This window comes from Bubalus bubalis, chromosome 13 (assembly GCF_019923935.1).
Source record: "Bubalus bubalis isolate 160015118507 breed Murrah chromosome 13, NDDB_SH_1, whole genome shotgun sequence".
In the NCBI taxonomy this organism is placed as follows: domain Eukaryota; kingdom Metazoa; phylum Chordata; class Mammalia; order Artiodactyla; family Bovidae; genus Bubalus; species Bubalus bubalis.
This window is the reverse complement of record NC_059169.1, coordinates 60,853,276-60,865,787: the sequence shown is the minus strand read 5'-3', so window position 1 is coordinate 60,865,787 and position 12,512 is coordinate 60,853,276. Positions and strand designations below refer to the sequence as shown.

Here is a 12,512-nt window from a genome sequence, read left to right as displayed (position 1 = left end):
AAATAAAGCCTGTATGTGAGAGAACATCTGAAAGGTAAAATCAGAGTTGCAATGACTGAAAGTGAAATTTGAGGCAATCGCAATGTCACATGCATGAAAACCCACGAGGACATAAAGGGAACTGTGCAAAGCCTGCAGCCTCTCCAGGCACACACCAACACGCAAACTCAAACTTGAATTGGAAGCAGTAACTATGAGAGCAGGAGTATATACAAATTCAGAACAAGATTACCGTACCTGAAGACAAGGGAATTTGTCCTTCCAAATCCTAAAACTAAGGATTCTGTGATCTCAATGCCCTCAAGTCTCATCAAAGGCACCAACTGCTTTAACAGAACGCCCACCGATGGGGTGCCTATGGCCTGAAACAAGTTGATGAAAAGTGAAAAAGAGGTAACATGATAACTGAGGCTTCCTTTAACCAAATGATGATTCCATTGTAACAGTTTTCAAGTACTGAACCACATCCCAAGGCACTGCCATCGTTTCAGGAAAAAAAACACGAAAATTTAAAAACAACACAATGAATGCAATTTTCACCTGGAACATAAAATCTAAGAACATTCTTATTATAACAGTCTTCTTTTTAAAAAAAAAACCAACAAAACTATTTTTTTTTTTTACCACTGAGCCACAGGGGATCTCAGCATTGAAACATGTACATTACCATATGTAAAACAGATGACCTGTGTGAGTTCAATGCATGAATTAGGGCACCCAAAGTCGGAGCTCGGGGACAACCCAGAGGGACAGGGTGGGGAGGGAGGCGGGAGGGGCGTTCAGGATCGGGGGAGGACACATGTACACTCGTGGCCGATTCATGTTGATGTGTGACCGAAACCATCACAATATTGTAAAGTAATTACCCTCCAACTAAAATCAATTAATTGAAAACACAACTATGTAAATCCACAAAACCATCTTTAACAAGATAATTTAATCAAGACCCAGGTTAAAGGTGAGTACTCGATGAGGCGAGAGAGAAATGCAGTATGTGGGGCACCAAGCCTCAGGGCACTGATAAATACCAGTCACTCTACGATTTCCAGCAAGTTCCTTAATTTCCCTTTATTTTCAGTTTCTCAATTGTCAGGGGAGGAATAATAAATTATTCACACAAACACTTAATGGAATTTAGAAATGTGTAGGATGAAAACTCTGATCCCATATACTCCAGATGGCAGGCACAGTGCAACGTGCACTGTGAACTCTAGACAGACAAGCTAAAAAAAAACCTTACAGAATAATTCTTCTGAAGCATGTCATGTCACCTTGTTATCGTAGCTCACTGTACCATCAGGTGTCGTGGCCATTATTTCTGGAGTGGAGGCTCGTAAGTGTCCCGGGCTCATAATACTGGGTTTTGCAACTCCAAAACAAAGAATAAGGTAATTTCTCCACAACGTAACGTAGTTGTCTCCGCTGCCAGCCGTGCTGGTTTTCTTGGCATTAATAGGGCTACTAGAAATATGGGGTTGAAAACAAGAGGGAAAACTAAGTTCTGGATTTTAAGGTATCACTTATTCAACAAAGATGCTGGGAAGGGCCCCAGCTGAGTTGAACAATTACCTGTCCAGGACTGTCTGGACAGGGAACGTCTCTATTGGTTGGAGAGTTGAATAGAACTTTCTACCCTTTCAACCAGTAAGAGGCTGAGATTCTATAGTCAGATAATCACACTGATGATTAAGGGAGGGGAAGAAACTAGCTCCAGACATGAACTTTTAACCTGTTTTTACTCAACACTAAGAATTCTGTAGTAGGATGTTCAGAAACTCCTACATCGGCAGTGGGGTTCTTAACCACTAGCGCCACCTAGGAAGCCCTGTTCAGAAGCTAGAGGATTCTATCCCGATCTCTAATATAAAATGTAAAAGGGGGAAATTACGGTAAAACAAGCAGAACAGAGGGAAGCGTAGGGGCCCCTTACTTCGGGTCCACCAGGGGCATCACGGACTGCAGCCGCGTGAAGGCATAGGGCCAGGCGTAGCTGAGGGCGGTGGGGCAGTGCTTGGGCAGGTTCTCCTGCCGGAGGAAGCTGAAGAGGCAGAGCACCCAGGGGTCCTTGACAGACTGGGCGAAAATCCAGACGTGGGAAGGGCTCTTCACGTCGTAATGGCTGTTGACCAGGACAGCGTTCCACTCCACCAGCCACTGCAGGTCCACGCTGTGGGTCAAGGGTAGGGTTGCCTGCAGGTGCAAGAAGCAGGCTATGACGCGATGCTGAGCTGCACGGTCCATGTCCTCGCGGACCCAGTGCCTCTTCCTCCACAGTGCTCTGCCCGTCTACCTCTGCCTCGGGCCCAGCTTAGAATCTCAAACACCCCTTCCACGGCCCCCCCGCCACGCCAGACCTGGGCTTGCGGTCATGGTCATTCCTACGTGAGGCTGTGGGTAGCAGAAGTGATGTTTCAATGTCACAGAGCCCTGCACACTAGTACCCAGGAGCTGACCACTAAATACTTGTCAAGCAAATATACGACATTAGTTAAACTCAACCATGGATGTGCCAATTTGCATTTCTGAAAAGCTACTAATCTCTGAGATTTGTGTGTTATTACCTCTGTAATTAGGCTTTTTTTTTTTTTTTGCTGCGCCCTGCAGCATGTGGAATCTTAGCTCCTCAACCAGGGATTGAACCTGTGTGCCCTGCAGTGGAAATTCACGAGTTCTGACCACTGGACCACAGGTAAGTCCTTGTAATTAGTTTTTTTTTTTTTTTTAAAGTCATGATTTTTGTTTACCTTTCCGTCAGTCAGCTCAGTTGTGTCTGACTCTTTGCGACCCATGGACAGCAGCACGCCAGGCCTCCCTGTCCATCACCAACTCCTGGAGTCTACCCAAACTCATGTCCATTGAGTAGGTGATGCCATCCAACCATCTCATCCTCTGTCATCCCCTTCTCCTCCTGCCCTCAATCTTTCCCAGCACCAGGGTCTTTTCAAATGAGTTAGCTCTTTGCATCAGGTGGCCAAAGTACTGGAGCTTCAGCTTCAACATCAGTCCTTCCAGTGAATATTCAGGACTGATTTCCTTTAAGACGTACTGGTTGGATCCCCCTGCAGTCCAAGGGACTCTCAAGAGTCTTTACTTGGACTGAAATACCTTCCCTATGGCTTAGGGAGATGGCTACATGTAATCCCTTTTACGAAGGGCATTTTACTGATGCTTTTTTGAGGTTAAGATACCTACTTATTTTTGTCCTATGATGTCAAGCCAGAATACATTCTAAAACCCTTTGAAAGGTGCATGCTACATGGGTGCAAAGCACTTTGGTCCTGTCCGACTCTGTGCAACTCTGTGGACTGTAACCCACCAGGCTCCTCCTCCTCTTGCCTAGGATTCTCCAGGCAAGAATACTGGAGTGGGTTGTCATTTTCTCCTCCTGGGGATCTTCCCAACCCAGGGATCGAACCAGTGTCTCTGATGTCTCCTGCATTGGCAGGTGGGTTCTTTACCACTAGTGCCAAAAAGATACCTGTATCTATATTTAATATCTATACCTATAGATATATATTTACATACTGATAACACACAGTTTCATGTATTTCATTCTCTTTTAAGTCCAGACTATCAAACTTGAGGAAAGTTTCAAATAATCTAGCTGCTGGGCCAGGAGATAGAAATGCTATTATATCTGTCGGGCACGTAAAGTGCTCCATTTTACCTGCAGGGTCTCTGAGTTCCCATGGAGCAGAGGGGTGGCCCAGTGGCCTCCATGGTTAATGGGCCGAAGAGGCACAGCTTCAGCTTCAAAGCCCAGGACTTAAGGCTCCAACACTGGCTCTGCCCAACGCCAGTGCCCTGGGAACATCTCTGAACCCCCCCGAGTCTCTGTCCGCTTAATTTATGACCTGGAAATGACAGTGCTGATCTCATCTAGTTTTTAAGTAAATGACAAGAGATGAGGGATGTCAAACTCTTGCACAAAGCAGGCGCTGTTTCCCCCCACGCCTCTGCTCCCCTTTCTGTGCATCTTCTCACATGCGTCCCTGTTGACCTGGCCACCCCGGCTCAAGATTTAGATTCTGACAAACACAGAACAAAACCACGTGAACAGAATATGATCTGAAGGGAAACAAGATAAGTATATAAAACAATTACACCTGATGGTCTTATTTAGTGTAAAAGCAATCTGAATTTCTAGACGAAGAGGTGGTGGTGGTTGTTGTTTGGTCCCTAAGTTGTGTCTGACTGTGTGTGAACCCGTGGACTGTAGCTTGCCAGGCTCCTCTGTCCATGGGATTTTCCAGGCAAGAATACTGGAGTGGGTTGCCATTTCCTTCTCCAGGGAATCTTCTCAGCCAAGGGATCAAACCCAGGTCTCCTGCACTGCAGGCAGTTATTACCACTGAGCCACCAGGGAGGTAGCACTATTCAGTATTACTGTTAAGGTCTGCATTGCTTGGCTAATAGTTTTAGTAATTTCACTAGTTTTAGTAATTACTGTTAATATTACAACCACAAGCAAGAACAGGGCTGCTAAAAACAGGGACCTCTGTTCAATCTCAGTTAGAAAAGCGCACAAATTTATTTATAGCTCTTTGTCAAATATGCATCTCTTCATTTATAATTATTTGTCTGGAATACGCAAGGGGCATCAGCAATGTCAGTTCTACAGATCCGCTCTGCCTCCCTTCAGTCATTTACCTAAAATCAATCTAAGTCTCATTACTGTGTTATACTGATTTTTTTAAATCAAGTAATTAAAATCCGTTTTACTTTCCCTTCTACTTGATCAGAAATTAAAAATTTGCCAATATGCGCTTTAAAACAAAGACTGTCCAATAAGAATTAATTTAAAAAAATAAAATAAGACAAAGAATGTATTTGTGTATGAGCTTGTGTCAAGCTCTATTATGCTCAGAGTCCAGATATGGTCAAGTTCAGGCCCTAACATACTATGTAACTATGGCCTCATCATTTTTGAGTTTCTATTCAAAAAAGAGAATAACTGTGAAAGCATCTTGTAAATTGTAAAGCACATTAATATAGGCTATATAGAGCTTTAAGTGTAATAAATAAAACCAATAAATTTTTTAAAGGATCCTGAGAAATTTCTGAAGTTTCAATTTGCAAAATTTGTATCCATCTTCCTCAGATTCAAATTCTGTTTTAAATAATGTTTTTATTTATTTGGCTGCTCCAGGGTTTAGTTGCAGCATGTGGTATCTAATTCTCCCTGGTATCTAATTCTCCAACCAGGATCCAACCTGTGCCCCCTGCATTGGGAACGCAGAGTCTTAGCCACTGAACCATGAGGGAAGTCTCACAAATTTTCCTTTAAATTTATCTGAAGGTCTCCAGAACTAGTATCTAAAAAACTAAGTCTTGTTTTCCTAAGCACATCTGTGTCAGTCTATTAACCTGACATAAAACCCCAGAATTCTTCTACGTGGTTTTTTTCTCCATATCTCTTTTCCAGAGAGGCCCAGAGCTTATACTTAAGGATTATCAGCAAGCAGGATCAAACGTGTACTTACTGAATCCGAAACTGCTACATGAATAAAACTTTCGAGGATGGAGGAACTTAGCTGATCCATGACATCAATCATAGGTCTGTCATCGTCCTGTACAGAAGGAAGGCGATTACTCTCCGTGGGAAAACGAGCCCTTCCACCCTCCCCACCGCCTTTGTCCAGCACAAGCAGCAGAACAGCTTGCAAGGTAGTGATAAGGGTTTTTGCACAGAAAAGTGAGTGCCGAGGTGTGAAAAGTAGGGGGTAAAACTCCCTGCGGTTCTGAGTTTAGTCTTACAAGTTTCAGAGGAAGAAAATTAGAGCTCCAATTTGACCTCGTACTGAAAAGACACTTCAATTTCAAAAACTCATGTACATACACTTATTGAGACTGGAATCTAAACCTTAGGATCACACCTTATTCACAAAGTGTTCAGGTCGTCATTAATTTTAAGGAATGCAAAAGCCACAAGAGTATGTTTTGCCAGACCATGATAAGGCTACATACTTAAGTCACTGATCTGCTAAAATAACATTAACTGTTGACTATGATTGAATTTCAGTCCCAAAGAAAGTGCACCGGAGACCGACCGCACCCTCTCTGCAGTCCCTATGTTGGGCACAGCTATTTGGTAAAAGAAGCAAACTGGGAAAAAAGCACAAAAGAAAACATCTTACAGGAAATTCTTCTACATGAATAGTGCTTATTCACATGAACATGTGTATATTTGCCATTCTTTAATATAGAGAGGCTGAGAAATATGAAATCATTTAATTAGAACCCTTATAGGAAAGCTTCGGAATGTCCTTACGAGGAATGTCCTCATTCATACTTGCATATGAATGAGAATGATTTCAAAAAAGTTGTGGCTGAAAAAAACAAACAAAAAAACAACCAAGCTTATGGATACAGAGAACAGATTAATTGGTTCCCAGGGATTGGGGGAGGGGTGGCAAAATGGGAAAAGGAAGAAAACAGTTATAAACTTCTGGCTGTAAGATCAATAAGTCACACAGATGTAATATACAACATGGCAACTAGAGTTAACAAAACCATATCGCAAATTTAAAAGTTTCTAAAAGAGTAGATCTTAAAAGTTACCACAAGAAAAAAAAAAATCTTGTAGCCATGAGTGGTGATGGATGTTAATTATTTGTTGTGGTGAACATTTCGCAATATAAACAACTATGGAATGCTGTACACTTGAAACAAACAATGTTGTATGTTGCTCGTATCTCAATAAAAAATTTTACCTAAAAAGACCAGCTGTGGCTGGTTAAAGAAAGTACCATATGAGAAGCATACTTAACACAGCTTGCTGAAGTAGCAAAGAACCTGGGCTTTACAGGCATATATAAATATGGTTTTCAATTCTAGCTCTGCCACATCCTAGCTGCTGATTATAGGTATGGCATTTAACCTCCCTAAACGTCACTCTAAGAATCTGTGCAATGGGAACAAAAACAGTATTGATTCTCAGGTTCTTGTGAGTTTATACCTGAGGTTATTCTCAGGTAATTATTAGCCTCACAATAATAATTATCATTATTACTATAGAGACTTAATGAAGGTTTATCAAAATACACCATGTCCTAAGAGATCCATTCACTAGATCCCAGAGATGTCCTAAAACACATCAGAAAGCTTGCTGTAGAAATGTGAGCAGAAAGGACTGGGATACATTTGAAAATATTTTGTAAAGACAATGATCATTTTAAAACCAAGATTAGTGATTAAGAACAAGAAAATGGAAAGTAGCATTTTTCTAAATAAGCATGCGAAGTATGTCCTTCTTTCATCAACTTATGGATAGGGTTTGGCCACCTGTGCCAAAAGGCAATGAACCTTAACCTTACCCCTTAACCAAAACAAGGGCGTACAGCGCTTGACCAAGCACAGACGAACAGCTGGAGACAATCATTAATTAATTAATTAGCTCATTTCTCTTGTCTCAAGAGGATATGTTTTCTTGTGATGCCATTTTTGTACCACTATTGAGATTAAACAACTTTCAGTAAGATAGAATGTTTGATACTTTGCTCATTCTAAACTGGAATGCATTGTTTTCTCAAGTTCATTCTCTACTATAAATGTAATAACAACTTCTTAATTCTATGTACTCTGAACATTATGAAAGAAAATGTTCTGTTACTGAATCATAAGATTCACTTCTTTCCAAAGCACCATCACGTAGAAAATCAAGAATGGTCTATTCTATTGCCCACAGAATATATAACTTAGTTCCTGCAGATCAAAAGTACGATTTCACAATTACAAACCCACCCTCTTTCAAAAATTATTTGTTGACATCATGTGACATGAAAGTACATAAAACAGTAATGCATTCTTTACAGTTTTTAAACTTTGAAACTGTTGAAAGATATGAATTGGAAAATTCAGAAAAACAATCCATACCTCAGGCTGACCCAGAGCGACAAATAAAGCTCGAATTTCCTTGAGTATTAAAACAGACAGTTTGCGTGTGGCCACCTGGAAACTGCAGAGTAAAACCAGGGCAAAACCTTCCACAGCATGGAGCACACTGCAGTGGGGACCTCGCTCCGACTGGACTCGGTGGCTGGAGCCATTGGCAATTAGCTGTCGCGCAATGAAAAAAAAATTCTAAGTTCAGAAAAACAACAGTGGAAGAAGTCGCCACTTTCTATGTACGTCTGGCACATTTGACCTTCTAATACTAACATAAATTACACTGGCTTAGAACCAAACATGTCTATGAATTCATTATTATTCATGAAATATCACAGATCCCTTTTTGTTTTCAGATCACTTACTAACTACTTTGGAATACCATCAACCCTCTGGTAGTTCTAAAAAGGAATACCTTTTCAAAGACTATTAGTAAGAATAAAAACCACTTCTATCCACACCATTTGAAATGACCCTATATATTTAAAGTGACCTAATTTGGTTTTACTTAAATTTTTATAGCGAATTCTCTATTTTAGTTAATTAAATTGAAGTTTCAAATGTTGACTTTCTAATCAGATTTGGTGACCTGTTTTCATGTTAGTTTTTAATCTGGGTTTTGCACGTTAAGGAGAAGGGTTCTGAAACTTCCCAAACCAAGTGAGTCTAAAACAAGAGCAAGCAGACAACAGGGCAGATTCCGCCTTCATTTCCAGCTTCCTTTTATAAGCATATGCAACCCTTGTTTTCCTCCTTGTCATCTTTTGGCGAGTATAGGACACAAGGATGGAGAAATGCCCTGAACCTGCTCTCTGAGGTCAGCCCATCTGGGATCTAAATATTCTCATACTTCCTGAGCCTTGACATTCCTCAGACCCTCAGTTAAGCTCTTCTGCAGCCAGACAGTTCCTCTATGGGCTCATTGCCAGTGCCAAGTCATGCTGCCAGGGTTCTCCTCTGATTACACTCTTTCTCAGTGTAAATGAGGAATGCTCTTCAAAATGTTATCATTATTTTTTTACCATTCAGGTTTGAGGCATGAAAGAATAAAGAAACTACAAGCCTACTTTCTTCTCTGGATAGTGGAGAAAGCAACTAATTTGTGGCTGACTAAGGAGATCCAACCAGTCCATTCTAAAGGAGATCAGCCCTGGGTGTTCTTTGGAAGGACTGATGCTAAAGCTCAAACTCCAATACTTTGGCCACCTCGTGCGAAGAGTTGACTCATTGGAAAAGACTCTGATGCTGGGAGGGAATGGGGACAGGAGGAGAAGGGGAAGACAGAGGATGAGATGGCTGGATGGCATCACCGACTCAATGGACATGAGTTTGAGTGAACTCTGGGAGTTGGTGATGGACAGGGAGGCCTGGCGTGCTACAATTCATGGGGTTGCAGAGAGTCGGACACGACTGAGCGACTGAACTGAGGGACAAAAGAAACTGGTGGGCAGCTAACTTTTATATATCCGCATCCACATCTAACCCTATATCCATATTCATATCTATATCCGTATCTGCTTTAGATTCATATCCACATCAACCTCTATAATGCACATCCAACTCCATGTTTATACTCATATTCATATGCCTTAGACTCATAGCCATATCTGCTCTAGATTCATATCCATATCTACCTCTATAATCCACTCCACCTCTATATTCATATATCTATATTCATATACCTTAGACTTATACCAATATCTATATCCATGTCTGCTCTAGATTCATATCCATATCTAGACCCATAAATACATTCATATCCAGTTCTAAATCCTAATTCATATCCACATTCAGCTCTAGATCCATATGCATATCTAGATACATATCCATACCTAGATCCATCTCGACATCTACATCTAGATCCACAGCCACCTCTATTATCTCTTCCCTATGGTCATCTGCTCATACAAACAGATTTTGAAACCTAATTCTCTGAAAGAAAACAATTTCTACTTTCTAAATGCTTTGTTAATAAGTCTAACCTGATGTGACATAATCATGCCCTGAGTTTCTTGGTCACAGTTTAAGCAGATTGCAAAACTCAGGGTCACTCCTTGGAAGAAAGTTCCTAGACAGCTGAAAATAAGAACCCAGCAGGTTCTCTGGGCTGCCACTTATATATATATACGTACTCTGTAAAAGATCAATTAATGGGAAGAGGGTGAAAATTACCTCTGCATTTCTGATTTTGTTGGCCTGTTCGTAGACTTTTCCTTGCGTTTGTATCACCAGTTTCCACTGGGTGAGCAGCTGGAGCAGGAGCTTGAGGGATGAATCAAGGAGTGTGTGATGCATGTCATTTACTTCCCGAAGCAGGAAGTTGGTGAAGCCAAATAGGACATCTTCCCTCCAATCTGAGAAGTCAACAAGTAAACCCTGAAGAGAATTCTGGGCAATATGTCGCAGTTCATCATCCATATGAATAGAGAGCCTGTAAGATGAATAAAGACAATGACGTCATTTACTAGTTTTTCTTCTATAGCTCTAAAGGAACACATGTAGGGCTTTGCTTTTATCTGTGTCTGAAAATGGGTTACCCTCACCTAATATGACAGTTTTCACTCAGCTCCCCTAATGTTAACATCTTATGTAACCACGGCAATTGATTAGAACTAAGATGTTAACATTGGTTTGATGCTATTAACTAAAATACAGATTTTATTCAGATTTCACCAGTTTTCCATTAATGTCCTTCCTGTTTCAGAATGCAATCCAAGGTACCATGTTGCATTTAGCTGTATGTATTTTTTAATACATTACTGACTATAAAATAAGCTCTAATAGTATCAAAGCTTACGACTCTTCAAGATGGTACTGGAGAAACTAAGGGACTCGTCCAGAAGTTGAGTGAAAATGAATAATTAAAAGTTAGGTCAGTTATCCTCAATTGGTTTTGCCCCCACCAAGGGATTTTTGGCAATGACTAGAGACATTACTGGTTGCCAAACTTGGGAAGGTGCTCCTGGTATCTGAGTAGAGGTAGAAGCCAAGGATGCTGCTAAACATCCTCCAACACACAGGACAATGCCTATGACAAAGAATTATCTGGCTGAAAATGCTGATAGTCAACAGCTAATTCCATGATCAGTATTCCATGTAATGGCTATATCATAGTTTAATATTCACCCTGAATGGCATAAGGATAGTTTCTGTGTTTTGATTATAAGAAATAAAGCTTCTATCAACATTCATGTAAAATAAAATGCTAATAATGCCAAAGTTGAGAAATCTTGAGTTTGTCAACCGAAGAATAACAGTGTATTTGTGATTTAAGCTAGAATACAAATAATATTAAATCTCAACATTGGTATGCAGCATTAGAGCTAACATCACCCTTTATAGATTTACTCATTCACTTATTTAATATATACACATTTTTGAGGCCCTCCTAAGATTCAGCCCTTGGATTGGCTGTGTTTACCGGGTAGAGTGTTAGCTAGAGTGAGGCGTGAGACAGGCCTGGAGAGGGAGCAGGGTGGTTCGGTAGAGGGTCTGTGGGCCACCCAAGGAGGTGACGTAGCACTAAGAGGTTAGCATGTGCACTCTGGAGTCAGAGCACCTGATCACTGTCTTTGCCTCTGTCAAGCACAGCTATGCGACCACGTGCTAGTTGCTGAACCTCTCAGCCTCTGAGCCGCAGTCGGAAGACTGGGATAACAGCTGTACTTGTATCTCATAAGCCTGCTGTGAGCTCCTCAGAGATGATCCACGTACAGTGTTGAGCAGCACACCAAGCATGGAGTATATGTGAGCACCTGGTGCGTGGGAGCTCTTATTACTGGAAGAAAATGAATTGATTCTGAAAGTTACAGGGGGAAGTAACAGGATGAGGCTCACATCTGAAGGAAAAATAAGTTAGGCAGGAATACGGAGGGTGCCTTGAAGAAGTCACAAGACTGAGGGCAGAGACCATCTGGGAGGTCATTACAGTGACTCAGGCACCAAGTGGTGGGGGCCTGACCCAAGGAAGAGAAGACGTGAGGAAGGGAGAGATGGAGAGTGAAGATACCTAGGATATAGACTTTCCAGGGCTCAGCAGCCTGGAAGTGTTCAGTGTTCAAGAAGAAGGTGGCCGAGTCAACAGGGGCCCCCATTAAGTAGAACATAATATCCTCAACCAATAGAAAAAGAAATTGTGAACCAGAGTGGTTAAGGAACTTTCTCAAAGTCCAGGATTCCAGCTCAGGACTTCTCATCTTTAATGCAAAGTTTTCTCCACAAAACAGGTCTGGAACAGTTCCATATTTTTGAATAGACAGTATTTCAAAAACTTGATATGGAATATCCTTATTCTCTAGAGCAGGGGCTCCCAACCTCCGGGATCTAATGTGATGATCTGAGGTGGTGTTGATGTAATAATGATAGATATAAAGAACACAATACATGTAATGAGCTTGATTCATCCTGAAACTACCCCCCTGCCCATTGCCCCATCTGTGGAAAAATTGTCTTCCATGAAACTGATCCCAGGTGCCAAAAAAGTTGGGGACCACTGCTTTAGAGCATGAAGTACACTAATTGGTCCAAATTTGACCAGATAACCAGGCAAAAGCTCATTCATAAGCAGGAAAGATGTATTTTCTGTTCTAAAAGCAAGTGAAGTTCTACAAAGATGCTGAGAAGGA

The 12,512-nt window shown here is 41.3% G+C and overlaps 1 protein-coding gene across 17 annotated transcripts in view; it reads right to left on the bottom strand.

Moving 5' to 3' along the window:
• The window catches only part of FRY (FRY microtubule binding protein), a 428,089-nt gene that overhangs the window by 97,832 nt on the left and 317,745 nt on the right, over positions 1-12,512 (bottom strand). For all 17 annotated transcript variants that reach the window (XM_044927339.2, XM_044927345.2, XM_044927344.2 and 14 more), the window contains 6 exons: positions 10,060-10,318; positions 7,876-8,058; positions 5,484-5,570; positions 1,931-2,190; positions 1,272-1,461; positions 238-362 (listed from right to left, as the gene is read on the bottom strand). In XM_044927339.2, the coding sequence (XP_044783274.1) occupies positions 238-362; positions 1,272-1,461; positions 1,931-2,190; positions 5,484-5,570; positions 7,876-8,058; positions 10,060-10,318 (1,104 nt within the window). The remainder of the gene's footprint in view (positions 1-237; positions 363-1,271; positions 1,462-1,930; positions 2,191-5,483; positions 5,571-7,875; positions 8,059-10,059; positions 10,319-12,512) is intronic.